Raw genomic sequence first — 14,804 nt, 5'->3', positions numbered from 1 at the left:
TGCCACTGCTTACAGTAATTGAAACGCAGACTTAAAAAAAAAAAAAAACATCGATAGATACTACATTTGCAGACTGTAGACATTTGTATTACATGCTCATAATATTATAATTTAACGCGTATATTTTTGCTTGGAACTTGTTTAAACTGAGAAGATACTATATCATATACTCATTTTATTGTGTAATAAGTCTTTTAAACTACAAAACCAAAAACGGTTTGCTTGTTTTACATATAAGACATTGATACGAGGTTTAATGCATGCTAAAAATTCCAATAAAAGATCGACTTTTCTTTTTTCATCTGGTGATGTCGTGTTTTACAGAAATCACTAGGAAATGAACCAGTAAACAGACCTTTGATGGCTACGAAAAGGAAATATATGGACGCGGAATTGCCTCCTCAGGAATCGGAAGGTACAGTAAAATACTTCCTCCAGAATACTTTTTGTTTTGCATTGCTATCAACATTATTTGCTTTAACCGTCAGCTATCTGGTTCCATCAGTGCTAGCTAATGAATTTGATATTTTTTGTTTGTTTGTTTTGTTTTTGTTTTTTTATTGTATGTGTTCGTGATCTCTAACCGGCGCAATTTCTCCCTTTTTGCTTTCAGATCTTTTCCAGGATTTAAGCAAACTTCAGGAAACTTGGCTCACAGAAGGTGAGATTCTTCTTTTTTTATGTTTAGTATTTATGTTTGAATCCGTGGGTTTGTCAGGAGTGATTCACATTGTGTGAAGAGTAGGCTACGATTCTATATTTCCTAGTCTAACTTGGGAAGTCCTGCTTACATGTAATGCATGACGTGCAGTCGCTGGTAAAAAGGGAGAATATGTATGGTTGTCATGATTTAATTATAAATTATGACATACCTTGTTAAAATATTTGTGTATGAATTCCTTTTTTTAATGCAAAACCTTGCCCACATTAAATCAAAACGTTATCACTGCTATAATAGTCAACACTGTACACATTATTTTATGACAGTACTGCCCTATTCGCACTAACTAAATAACACATACATTGAAACCACCGTATTCATTCACAACATAGGGTGGGCTGTGTGAATAGGGTATTTTGCACTGCTTTAATATAAAGTGGTGCTGTACATCTTTTATTTAACTTAGGCCACTTCTGCGAGCCTGTAGGTAGAGTCCCCCTCCCCCTGACATTAAAGGGGCTTTGACAACCTAAATAATCTACATCTGTTCTGCATTCAGATTGCACCAGTGATTCAATAAACTGGTTTTCCTGTGACTAGCAGTGATTGATTAGATGACGAATGCCCAGTCCAGGTGATCTAAGTCTCCATTTTAGTTGCCATTTCATGAATAATTCTTCCTTTGCAGAGGAGTCATAGAATGTGCTATTATGATGATGATGATGATGATGATGATGATGATGATGATGATGATGTAATGTGAAATACACCTGAATTCATTATGAAATTGTCTTTGGGTTGGATTCAGTCAAAAAATGACAAGGGCCTGGATTAAATCCAAGTTTATGGCCCCACCATTTAATGTATAATGGATACAATGCCGCCATCATTTTTATTTAATCCAGTCCTTGTTTTATGGTGATAGTCAGCCAAACTCTCCTTTTAAATTAAATATTATTGTTATTATTATTAATGATAAAAGTACAAGTTTTAAAATAAAGTCAAATATTAGGTAGGAGTTGGCGCAAATGAGCAATGTTATGATGAAAGAAGACCAATTTTACAGTGGATTTCTGAACTGGAAAGCAATATGATTTGCTCAGCGTTTGCCGTGTAATCATTGGTAGGGCTGCTGGATATCCATTCAAAGCAGGGGTGGCAGAAGACGGGATGTCTGCCACATGACTCACAGTCACAGCTTGGAAGTTTAACAGAGGGGGAGAAACAGAATGGATGAAGGATTAGTATGTTTTTTATTGAGAATTGGCTTTTGTTTGCATATGGCAAAAACATGTAAGCAGCTGTGCTATTTCTTTATACCATATTGCTGTACAGTGGCAGGTCTCTAAATTGTCAACCAGCAGCCTAGACAGGTCTTCAGATTAGTTTTTTTTTCTTCTTTGGAGCCAATGGCTCCTAGGCCAAAAAATTGGTCGCCAAATCTAATTACTGGGTGCCACTTTAAGAGCAAGTTGGTTGCTACCATATTCAGCTACTTAAAATACAACAACTTGTTAAGACACTGAATTGATACTAAAATAGTAACTTGTTAGTACTTAATTTTTTGTTGCCTCAGTCTGTTGAATAGGTCATTTATGCAGTTGATGACTGCAATGAACACAACGTTTTATATTTTAGATATTTTGCAAGTGTGGTGACTGCACTGTTTAATTGTGTACAGTTGTATATGAAATGACATGTTGCAGCTCGCATGCTCAGTGCAGTAGAGTTCTGGTCTGAGATCATGTAACACAGACTGCTCATGTTTTTTACTGTACATGTAACCATTTGTTGTTTGTGAGTTTGTTCTGTTATTTACAATATTCAGTACACCACAGTAAACACAGGATCATAGATTTAAGATATTTCTAAACTATTATTTTTCATTATCACAGTCAGAAAGTTAAGTTTAATTAATGGCAGTTTTTCAAGTAAGCTGCAGTCAATTTCATTTTTAACTAAAGCTGACCCTGCTTTAGTACAAAACTTGCACTGCATTTATTGTATTTCATTATGGTAGCATCTTAAATTACCCTTCCTGCTTCTCTGTAACTGAATATATCTAGGATGGATCCGCTGCTAAGATGCAGTCTGTTGTGTTAACTCAAAACTTTATTTAGACACCCTACAATCTGAGTGCGAAAGACAACATTGGTTTATTGGAGTTCCTAGAGAGAACGTTTTTCAGCTTGATACGATAACCTTTTCACTTCCGTTTTTTTTGTTTAATTGACCTTTTGCTGAGTTTCAGCCTTTAATTATAATATTTTAAAATCATTTTCAAGGCATTTTGTTAATGCCAGGTGTGTGTGTGAGTGTGTGTGTGTTTGTTTTTCATTCTTGTTCTAATTTTTAAGATACCATAACCTACTCCGCACACGTTTGGTCACCATTACAACTGTGGAATGCCATCCAGGTCAAAAACATGTTATTTAGTATGTGTTTAAATATTTAGTACACATATTGATTTGGACCAATCAGAGTTCATAAAAAAAAAAAAAACTAGGGATTCTAAATAAATGTAAATGAACTATGTATGTTCTATGTAGGAGCTGGTCATTTTACAGTTATGCAGCATAATCACAAGACTAGACAATCACTTTGGGGATAACATTTGTTCAATTTCAGACATGAAATACGCTTAAAATCAAGAATAAGGAAAATTGCGAATCACGGCAGCAAGAGTTTTTCTGTGCAAATATCAATTTGCTTAGTGCTGCCGACTTCTTATAGGCCGAATGGCCTCCTCTCGTTTGTAAACTTTCTTATGTTCTTGACACAGATAATGTTGATTGTGACATGGTTCAGTTTGCATTAACAATTTACACAATCTTTTTTTTTTTTATTTCCTAATTATATTTATTTCAGTTTTACACTAAAATATTGATTTACTGTAGCTAATATTAGATTAAATGTCAGATCTTTCAACACTTGTTTAAAATGACATATTAGTTACTGTGGGGTTCCACTGAATTAAAGCGATTTGTAAGGCTCTGAAACCGCCAGTCTGTGCTCATCTTGGAGGGTCTGGGTCTAGCCATCTTTCACTAGACTTTACCCAATGCCAAGTCCATATACCACCATGAATTGGAGGGGAATGGCAGATGTAAGGCGACTTTTAAATTGATAGTTTATTACACATACTATTTTCTTTAAATTCATTGGTTCTCATTTTATTTTCAGTGATCTGATTGGCCAAATTAGTACGTGCAATAATTAGAATTACAACACATACTAATGTCAAATGAGAATGTGTACTAAATAATGGCCTTCCATACGCAACTATGAAGCTGTGGTTACCGTATTCTGCTGGTGTTAATGTGTTTGATCAAATTGCTATCTTCCCTCTCGCGCTTCAGTTTAAAACATGTGATATGCTGGCTTTTTTTTTTCCTTTACAGACCGATGGAAGGTCATCCGAGTCAAAAAACATGTTTAGTACGTGTTTCAAGTATGTACGTGTTAGTACGTATTTGCACGTTCTAATTTGACTTTATTAAGTGTTTGTAATTCAAATTTTTACAAATACTAATTTGGTCTATCAGATCATTGAAATTGAAATGAGAACCAATTAATTTAAAGGAAATAGGACATGTAATAAATTATCCAATTAAAAGTCACCTTACATCTGCCATTTCTGCCAAATTAATGGGGGTATGTGGACTTGGCAATGGGTAAAGTCTAGTGAAAGATGGATATACCTGGAACCTCCGACACAATTCAGTGGAACCCCACTGTAAATAATATGTAATTTTAAACAAGTGTTGAACGATCTGACAATGAATCTAATATTAGCTATGTTAACTCCAGTATTTAAGTGTAAAACTTTAATAAATAAAATTACAAAATACAAAATAGATTGTGTACATTGTTAATACAAAGTGAACCATGTCATGGTCAACATTGTCTCTCTTGAAGTCGCCAGCACTCAGCAAATCTATATTTGCACTAGAAAAAAATCTCTCGCCATGATTTGCAATTTTCCTTATTCTTGATTTTTTTTTTTTTTTTTAAAGTGTGTGTCGTGTATTTCATGGAACTAGCTACAAGTTATCTTCAGGACTGTTCAGTGTTTTACTGCTTTTCGTTGTCATCTCAAAACCGCTTATTCAACCTTTATTTGTAAATATCTATTTATATACCTTTTTGTATTTTCCTTTATATTTATTTTGTATATATTGTATATATATGTTTGTTTTGCATTTGTATTGCCTGTAATATTGTATACTATTTTGTGATCTGTAATATTGCCTGTATTATCTTTTAATTTCGGTAAGTTGCTTTGGATAAGTGTCTGCTAAATAATTAAATAATCTTAATGTTCAAAATTAAAAAGATATTATCCCGAAGGTAATTGGCTACTCTTGTAATTACGCTGCATGACTGTAAAATGACAAGCCCCTACGTAGGTACTACTGTAAAATGACAAGCCACTAAGTAGACAATGCGTTGATCATTTACATTTATTTAGAACACATAGTATTTTATGTATTCTGATTGGTTCAAATCAATATGTGTACTCAATAATTGAAACATGTACTAAATAATGCTTTTTTGACCCTGATGGCCTTATATAGACCGACGTCATATCGCATTCAGAAACATTGAAGAGTTGTGTATGGAATTGGTGCAACATAACCACATAATCATGTTATTGTTTAGATCCAAACAGTTCTTATTACCGGTGTCTCTCTAGTTGCGGTAGCTGAAATGGCACTACGGCCGTAAAGGCCGTACATTTTGAGGGAAATTGCAGCAAACAATAGTAGCCCAAACGGCAATTGCCACATGGCCACCATTAATTTCGAGCCCTGCAATGGGCAGCTCCAAATGCCAAACTTTTACTACAGTACCAACTTTGCACTATTTCAAAAAAATAAAATATTAGAAAGGCACATGCCTATTGGATATAGACTGTTGTGTTCATTTTTGGAAATATAATGGTGGCATTTGCACTAAAGCCAAGCTTTTACTATTACAAGGCCCTATGCATTGCAGAGGCACATTCTTAGATCAATAATTCAGTTGTAACAATAAAAAAATTAGCAAGATATAACTTGGTCGTTGGAAGAAAGTGTTAAATTAAGTTGTTCTCAGTAGGTTCTTGCTCTCTTTTTTTCTGTTAAAGTTATCTTATTTTTGAAAATTTGGCCCGATGTAAGGAAATTAAAAAAAGATTTCTAACTCTGAACTTTCTCTTTGTACTGTACAAGCTGGATTTGGGACCAACAATTGTGGGACAAATAAACAATATATTTAATTTGACAGTTTTCTCTCATTTGGCATGCTTTTGTTCAAATATTCCTTCATTTTGCTCAATTAGTTACCCTCCAAATATATAGCATTTTTTGATTTCTCTAGGCATCCACCTCAAAATCCACAATCCAGTGTTAGACTATATTCAAACTCTTAACTATTTAACCCTGTGATATAATACTGGTATATTTTTTTATTCAGACTGCAGTTTTGTTCTTGGCACACATTTATATACTATAAAAAGAGGAGCACCCACCCGCTCCCCCTTAAACCCCACCTAGGATATGTTGTGTAATGGTGCCTTGATTCCAAGTATTGCTTTCAGTTGCGCCATCGTTTGTGTCCCGTAAACTAATCTGTGTGAATCTAATCTCTAATCGAGCAAGGCAGTCACATCACAGATAGGCTTGAGCACTCTGCAGGAGTGCAACTTAGACTTTACAGGCAAGGTCAAAGGCCAGATAGTAAACAACACTGCCAGTAATTAGTGTCAGAATTGAAACTCAAGGATTCCTTTTGTTTTGTTTTTGGATTAGCCAATGTGGTTACTCCTCGGATATTAGAAGAGAATGGCACCGCAGGGGGCATGGAAAAAGTTTGGATACATTTGGATAAAAGAGAATGTCCATCAAGTTTAATACTGGAAAGAAAATGTTTGGGGAAGCACATCCGATACTTCTCTGATATTACTGGTATTTTATACTAATGATACAAACTGTTACCAACAAGACAGTCCTGTGAATGGGATATTTTGTCCCAGTAATCACATCCTTTGTTTAAAAAAAAAAAAAAAAAAAAAAAAGTCAGTTTGAGCCCAAAATGATATTGGAGAGAGTGGCTTTAATTTTTGCAGTATAATAGGATAATGTCCCACTCAAACTATATGTGCTGTATATAGTTCCTTTGTGTCTTTTTACAGTATTCTTACATAGTTTAGCATGTTGAGCATGTTAACATTCCCTGAAAAGGTAGTTTCAGCTGTTGTAACACAATTTCCCTCCCTTTATAACCTTCTTGACACCATGCCACCCAGGCTCTGCTGCTAAGTTAAACACTGGGTGGAGAATGTATGCCTTTGTTATACTAATAACAATAATCTTCTTTTGGTAAATATACTGTTGAGTCATGTTTTTCATGTCTGAAAATTATTTTGAAATTCAAAGGACTATTCTAAAATTCTTTTCATTTTGAATGTTATCTTTTAAAATTCTGTTGACCCTGGGGTCCCCGAGTGGCTCATCCTGTTGAAGCACTGCCGCGGGGAGCGCAGGATGAGTCGCACAGCTTAGACGGCGCCAGTTCCTGTCCAGGCTGTGCAAACAGGCTGATCTTTGCTGGGGAACCCAAGGCGGGCGTCACAATGGCTCTGATGCTCCCAGGGTGGAGATGGGAAACCAGCAGGGATTGCTTCTCATCGCGCAACAGCGAACCATACTGGACGGACACGAGCACATTCAGAGTGGATAAGACGCAGGGCTTGTCTCTCTTCTCCAAGATTGGTAGCCCTGCCCACCTCTGCTCTGGATTGCTCTGCGTAAAAGCGGTTCAGGCTTTAGGCTTGTGAGATCGGAGGACACTCACACGCCCTCAGAACGTCTGTGCTGTGTGGGGACTCGCTGCGGTGGGGAGAAAAAACATAATTGAACCAAGATATTTTAATATGAAAAATATAATGTTGAGTGAAAGATCTTTATTTTTTTCACCCTACTCAAGGTCAGAGCAGCCAGAAAGCCCTGACCTCTCGTGGGGTGGATATCAACTTGGACCATATACCATATTCTGTTTCTTTCAGGAGTCAAATGAACAAAATCAAATTCCGATAAGAAACATTTTTTAATTTGTTTTATTTACATGGTCTTTTTTGATAGTTATTTATAAATTATTTTAAAAAAGAACAGAGAGGTGGGTATTGGGCTATGAAATGCAAGTCAAGCAGTGATTGTTTGAATATTTGTCGTAGAACTACAAAAATGTGTAAATAAAAATGATCTTAAATAAAAGGATGGTTTTTAGTTACAGTGGTCTTGATTAACAGTGACACTTGATTCAAGTGTCAGAAACAGATGACACTTTCGCAGGAAACAGCACTTGTATTGGAAATCGTTGATCCCATAAGTGAAGGGGTTAATTGCAGTTTTGTTTTTTGGAGGAAAGAGGCAGTCCCACACAGTACACAGCATAAGTAATTCAAAAACAGCTTTTCTTGGGTTGATCCCGGTGGCAGAGTAAGGCATTAACCATGATCCTTAATTTAGTTTACTGTGGTTACAAGTAGGAGAAACATAGTTGTTGGTGTCCAGGCATGGCTTTACAGATTTAAATCTCCTGTAGATTCTGTGATGCACTTAAACCAAGGTAGCACAGAAGGCTATGTGCTAGCCACAAAGTTACTGTTGAAATTTACAATATACCAAATATACCAAATATAAAACCACTCCTGTTTTAGGATTAATAAAGATGTTTAAGGAATATCCTTTTTTTTGTAGCCCCCCCCCCCACTCCCCCTGAAACAGTGGTTTTAATATATATTTTCAAAGGAAAATATTCCTGTTTCAGATGGGTAGAGACTACCATTGACAACCCTTACTGGTGATTTGTATACAAAACTACTGGCCTATTGCTACAGAGGATGTGGATCTGAAAGGCCTAAATCAGTACGCACTGGAACCAAGTGGTATCTTGTAAAACAGTATGCTAGAAGTAAGGCAGGATGCATTTTGACCTTGTATTGGATGTATTCCTGGGACTACCCTTATAAAAGTTTATCACAGTATTTTTTGCGGTTTTACCATGCTTTTCCTATGGTTATATTAATAGTCTACCTTGGTTTGCCATGTTTATTAATAGGCTTTACCTTGCCATACCTCACTATTCTTCATAGTGTTTAGCTATGCTTTACTACACTTTCCTATGCTTTTACTATGGTAAACTTTTATAAGGGCAAACAGGTATATTTTTTTTATAGAGAAAGAAGAAAGTTGCACAGAAATAGTTGTTAGCATGAATCTGTAAACCTCAAAACAGATGCAAGGGGCTTGCCATGTCTTGTTGTTTTACTGCTGTAGATTTTGAACTCCTCCCAGGATCTTTCCAGTTGAAGTTATTCAAGGTAATTCCAAACAACAATGCACTTGCACAGACATGAATGCTGCTATATGAAATACTGTAATTCTCTCTCCTCAGAATCAAAACCACGTGCTGTTTGATTGTAGTGTTGCGTCTGGGCTAAGAATAAGAAGACTCCACAGACTACAAACAAGTCAACGATTACTCAAGATCATGGTGTAGATCATTAAAATAGCCCACCTATGTAGCAAAAATCACTCCCTTTTGTGGCCTTTAAATCCATGCCCAAAACCATTAAGGACCAATGAATGACGTGAATATAAAAAATATAATTGTGTTTACAATGTGGTTCTAATCGTACAAAATCTAAAATTCCAATGATGCAGTGATAATGAACTAGAACTCCAAGGGTTGTTATTTGTTCCCCAGTTAATGTTCCACTACTACTACTGGGCTCAATAACATTCAAGAGGAGGAGGAAGCACGTGTCCCTAGATCTGAAACCAAGGCATGTAAACAAACTGGAATGTCAAGAAGGTCTTGGATATAACAGATAAAGCTAAAACATGAACTATGAGAGGCAAACTGAATTATATTTGAACTCTTATATGGACTCGGTTTCCTACCACAGCTAACAATGGCAGTTTTGTATTTGCTGCTAATCTTACACATGTAATGCCTTGTGTCATCGGTTGTGAACAAAAGAATTGATCAAGTCATGGTGTGGGTACTGCAGTAATCTAACGTAAAGTAGGAGTTCAGCTTCAAGCCTGTTTCATCTGCCTGTGGTTTCTGATGGCTTTTGATATTGCCAATGCCACTTGGTTGGAGCTGTCCACTTTTTATATAAAGGGATGTCACAAAGGCTGTCATTGACTGCACAGGCCAGCAACCTGTCCCCAAATTATTAATTCGGTCCATCTCAGAGCGACACTTAAGTAGACTTTTTTGAAAATTTATAAAACTAGGTTAAAAAAAGAGTAAAGACCAAAGCACTTTTGTACCATGTGTAATTAGAGGATGCATCTATTATACTAAGAAGACTGCTATATTCTTAAACTTTAGTTATTGCCTAAATGTAATGTTGAATAAAATCATTAAAATCATGCCCAAAAAAATACTGTAGAAAAAACTTAGGAACAAGTTAAAATCACTTGTGTAATTGAAATTGTGTGGTTGTAGTTGTACATTTTGCATTATATCTGTAATACATCGGAAGTCAAATTCATATACCCTTTGAAGTAAACATTGGCAAGTCTTTAATACATTCAATCCAACACCTTTCAGATACAGAGTTAATGTTTTATAAACATGTCTTGATTCATTAAGTTTGACATTAATTCAATGTTTCTAGACTGTCAGCTTCTTTTATGCAAGTATAAAGATGCTAAAATGCCAAATGTTAAAAAAACGAGTTTAAGCTTTGTAAATTGGGCCAATCAGGATTATCACACTTAATAAAATAGTCTTTCAGCCATTAGCCATTAGCTGACTCGCTACAAGTGACTAATGTTTGTTAAACTAAACCAAACTGAACTGCGCTATACCATTTCATGTCCCTAGCCTTGTTATGAAGTACCAAATAGAGGGACTCTTTGTTTAAACGTTTGTTTCGGCTCAGTTCTAAAGTTCAATGAATTGCCTGATCTCTGCAGTCTTAAAGGGAAAAGCAAGCAAACCCAAATTAGACTATCACCACAGTGCTGGCACATGTTCTTCAAGTTAAGACAAGGCCGCCCATTGTTAGGTTCAGAACTGGCTGGATGTTCCAATGACAGCGCAAGCCACTGAGACATTAATGAGCCTGTTGTGAGGTGGGATTACTGCAGAGGCCTAGGTTACAAAGATCGCTGTATATCACAAAGCCAGCAAATAAAGAGCAGCAACATCCTTACCAGGGCTGGATGGGGCTTGGCTGGGCTGGGCAGGGGCAGGCTGCAGCTTTGCCATGGTAAGAGGGCTAAAGATGGGGGACAGATATGAGAGTCACCTGTAGGTTAGTCGAAGTCCTCCTCTAGTTTGCATTGCAGTTTTCAACGTTAGGGTTGCGTCCTCTGTAACTGTTTGTTTTTTTGTTAGTTTTTACGTTTTCAAAGCCAACATTCCAAGCAGGCTTCATCCTCTTTGTTTACATTCCCCCATTCAAAGGAAATTGTATATTTGTGCAATCAATTGGGGGTCATTGCTGTTGATTGGGCTAATTTTACCATTCCAAATAAAATAATTGAAGAAGCAGTTGCTTGAATTTGTGACGATTTCTGCTTTTCTCAGCCTCTGTGGAGAACAGCGATCCACACAAATCCCAGCAGCTGTTTCTTCAGTTGTTTCACTTGAAATGGTAAATTAGCCCAATCAACTGCATTGACCCTCACCTGTGGAGAATTCAATCCAAATACTCATATAATTGGTTCATGCAGTTCTATTGTACACTGATAATTAATTGATATCAGACTAATGGCAAACCCAAGACTTGATGGTTTGGTATTAATTCTGAAGTTTGATTATCAGAAAATCGCACTGGTAGTCTTTTTATTTATATAGTGTTACAAACATTATATTAACCAAGAATGGACCAGAGCTACAACGCTTTATCTGAAAGCATTTTGACAGCCCAGTTTGTTTACAAAAAGTGTTTATCTCAAAAATCCTAGCAAATAATGGAATTATTAGCTGAAGATCCGGATTTATTTATTTAAAGCTCTGAATAAACAAAGAGTCATCTGTACTTCTTTGGATGGATTTTGATAAATCCTTAAGCTTGTTTGCATTTACATCTATTAATGCACTGCAAAAGCACACTAAAATGATTTGCATAACAGCTATGCGGTACCTCTCAAGTGATTTATGGCTCGCGGTACAATCTCTGCTCTTTGAAACTCATTTAAAATATACCTTTTAAACTTTTTACATTATTTTCCTACATTGCATTCATTTTTAAATCTCAGCGCAATCTTTAAACAGCTTAAGTTTTCAGTTTGTTTAGCTCTGTGAGATGTTGCTTGCCTTATGAAATGGTTTAAATGGGGAATGATTATGGATCCGGATAGGATTCGATACACATGAAAAAAATGAACATGTGGCCATATCCAAGTTTACTTCTGCATCCTACGGTAGTTCTAAAAAAGGTGAAATAATAAATATTTCAATTATCGCTGCCACTTGTAGGCAAAATAGAAGAAGGTATTGTATTTATGTTTGTAGTTGGGTTTATAAGTTATTATTATTAACCATACTATAAATTATTCACATGCATAACTTCAAACATTTAACCCCAAAAAATATAATTGGAACTGAAGACATTAAACAGTGTTTACAATATTTGACTCTGTTTCATACACTTTTATCACACAATATTGAAATAAAAAAAAAAAAAAAGTAATTAAAATGTAAACCATATTTCACATTAATGCATTTAACATATTTTGTGGGGGGGGGGGGGGGGGGGAGTGAGAAAAGTCAATGGGAGAAATATTTGTTTTACATTTTATTTAGAAAATGGTTTATCTTTAACATGCACAGTTTATTAAATAAATATCCTGGTTAAAACAAAAACCACAACTCTGGAAGATCTCAATGCACCCGAGGTGTCAACCTCTGTGAGAAGATTTTTCCCGTGAGCCTGTCTGTAAACTGTCAGGATTAAAGGTATTTGTGGTTGCTACGCGTGCGTTGAGGCGGACCAGGCTGTTTACCTTGACGTTGCTGAAAGGCAGTGAAGAGAATATCAACACCGAACAAAACAGGCATCAGCAACAATAATCCTACTGCTAAATAACAATGAAGGGCCCTTGTTCTTCCTATTTCAGGTGATACTCTTAATGCAGGTGATGTATTAATGAATAGTTTATTACACTCCGGATAAGGTTTTGGATCTGGGAGTAACTTACCCTCTAATTTTAACAATGAGAGAGTAAAATGTATTTTCAAGGCGTAAAATGCAACATTACCTTGAAGTCATGAGTAATATTGTAAATATTTAAGTGGTCTGCTTTTGGATTTGACTATTTAAATGGAAGGGAAAAGTTAACAAATGAATGGGAGTCGGTAGGACTTCTATTATTTACCATTTCTTAAACAATTTGCCGTCAGAGTTGAATAAAATGTTTAATTTAGTCTCCCCATACTCCACATTGATGGTGGCGTCCATGTTGTTTTGGTCAATCTCATCAGCTTACACATTGAATTTTAATTTTGGGTGTATTTCTGATTTTTTTAATGTGTAAGAATGGCAGGTATGTAGTTTATCTGGACAGCTGATTATACTACAGGGGAAAGTGTGGCCTGTGCTATGCTGTATCTGTCCTATTTGTGATTGGCTGATTCAGTATTTTGTGATTTATCATTCATAAAACTCCATGACACGTTTTTTAGCACTACACACAGTACCTTTTTTATATGTATATGTACCTGTCCACATATGAGGGTGGTCATGTGTGAAAAAGAAAGTAAGTTTAATCCTAAATTAAACGGTTTACTTCTAAAGATTGCTTTCCTTAGATCAAGCTCCACATCTGCTTAGCAACGTGATTTGCACCAGTGCGATTTTGCCAGTTTTGAATGAATGCAAAATAGATTCTAAAAGGAGATCCGGTTTAGAGGGGAAAAAACCAATCACACTGCAGTGCTGTGTTCAAGTTCACGCAAGATCTCACAAAATATTTTTACATGCATTGACATATTTATATTTTAAATGGTTGCTGCCCTGTGAATCAATAATGAAAATTAGGTCATTCCTAAATATTAGATCACATTGAAAGAACATATTCTATTTACATGGGGAGATGCAATAAGAAAAAAATGTAAAAAAACATTTAAAAAAAATTCTGTTTGTCCAACTGATTACCAGTACTATGCACCCACACATATCAGATAGCCCTCGTCATGAGTTCAGTGAAACTGGTCACCCCACATAGACATGGTGTAACTATAGATGCTTTATCCTGTATCTAAGGTTGGCTCGGCTGTTTGGTTTTTTTTTTTTCCAAGCTCTTCAGAGGCAAGGGCACGTCTGCATTAAATCCTCTGAGGAGGTTTGATTGTATTGTGTGTGACGTTAGGGAACTGACAGCAGACAGAACTGGCAATCTATCACAAACTTTTCTATTGTGTTTTTCTTATTGGACTAGAAAATGATGAAATACCCACTTTAGAAATAAAAACCTTCTGGTATCGATCTATGGGAAATCTGCTCAGTGTTTACTAAGAAGGTCACTTTAGTCTATTAGGCTGCAATGAGTGGGCAGTCAACCTTCATAATTCATGAATGTTATTAAAAAGTCGCCTTACTAAGAATCATTTCATCACTAAGTGTCTGTGAACAATGTGAAGTAAAGAATAATTCATATTTGACCCGAAAGCTTGTTATGAATAAGCATATTTTAAAATATCACCAGTATGAGTAGGTATGTATCCTGAATTATACATCATATAAACTCACCAATGTGCACTTGCAAATTTTCATCTACTCATAGTCAGATTTTTGGGGAAGAGTTTGTTATAACAATCTGCAATTGTCTTTCTTTCATTCCTCTACCATTATGAAAGTGTATCTGCTTTTCAAATTGATCGACAGAGTCATTCAAGAAAGCTGTATGTGCACTGTAGAATATGTTAAGTCATACTAATGCTATTTGAATTACTAACTTCTAAAGCAGACCAAACATATCAATGATGTTAGCCTTACAGATTGCTTGTCCCCTTGCTTGATTAGCCAAATTAGTTTTACATTATTATACAAGTTCTCATTATTTTTAGCCGATACTGGGAGGTTCATGTTGATAAGTCTAATTTCTGTTTTCCTCTTTTGATTACTGCATGTTTG

General features: G+C 35.8%; 1 protein-coding gene across 2 annotated transcripts in view; it reads left to right on the top strand.

The window, feature by feature from the left end:
- The window catches only part of etv4 (ETS variant transcription factor 4), a 48,128-nt gene that overhangs the window by 430 nt on the left and 32,894 nt on the right, over positions 1–14,804 (top strand). For both annotated transcript variants that reach the window (XM_041267294.1, XM_041267293.1), the window contains exons 2-3: positions 325–415; positions 614–661. In XM_041267294.1, coding sequence (XP_041123228.1) covers positions 325–415; positions 614–661 — 139 coding nt within the window. The remainder of the gene's footprint in view (positions 1–324; positions 416–613; positions 662–14,804) is intronic.

Source organism: Polyodon spathula, chromosome 12 (genome assembly GCF_017654505.1).
Source record: "Polyodon spathula isolate WHYD16114869_AA chromosome 12, ASM1765450v1, whole genome shotgun sequence".
Classification (NCBI taxonomy): domain Eukaryota; kingdom Metazoa; phylum Chordata; class Actinopteri; order Acipenseriformes; family Polyodontidae; genus Polyodon; species Polyodon spathula.
This window is presented reverse-complemented; position numbering and strand designations above follow the sequence as displayed.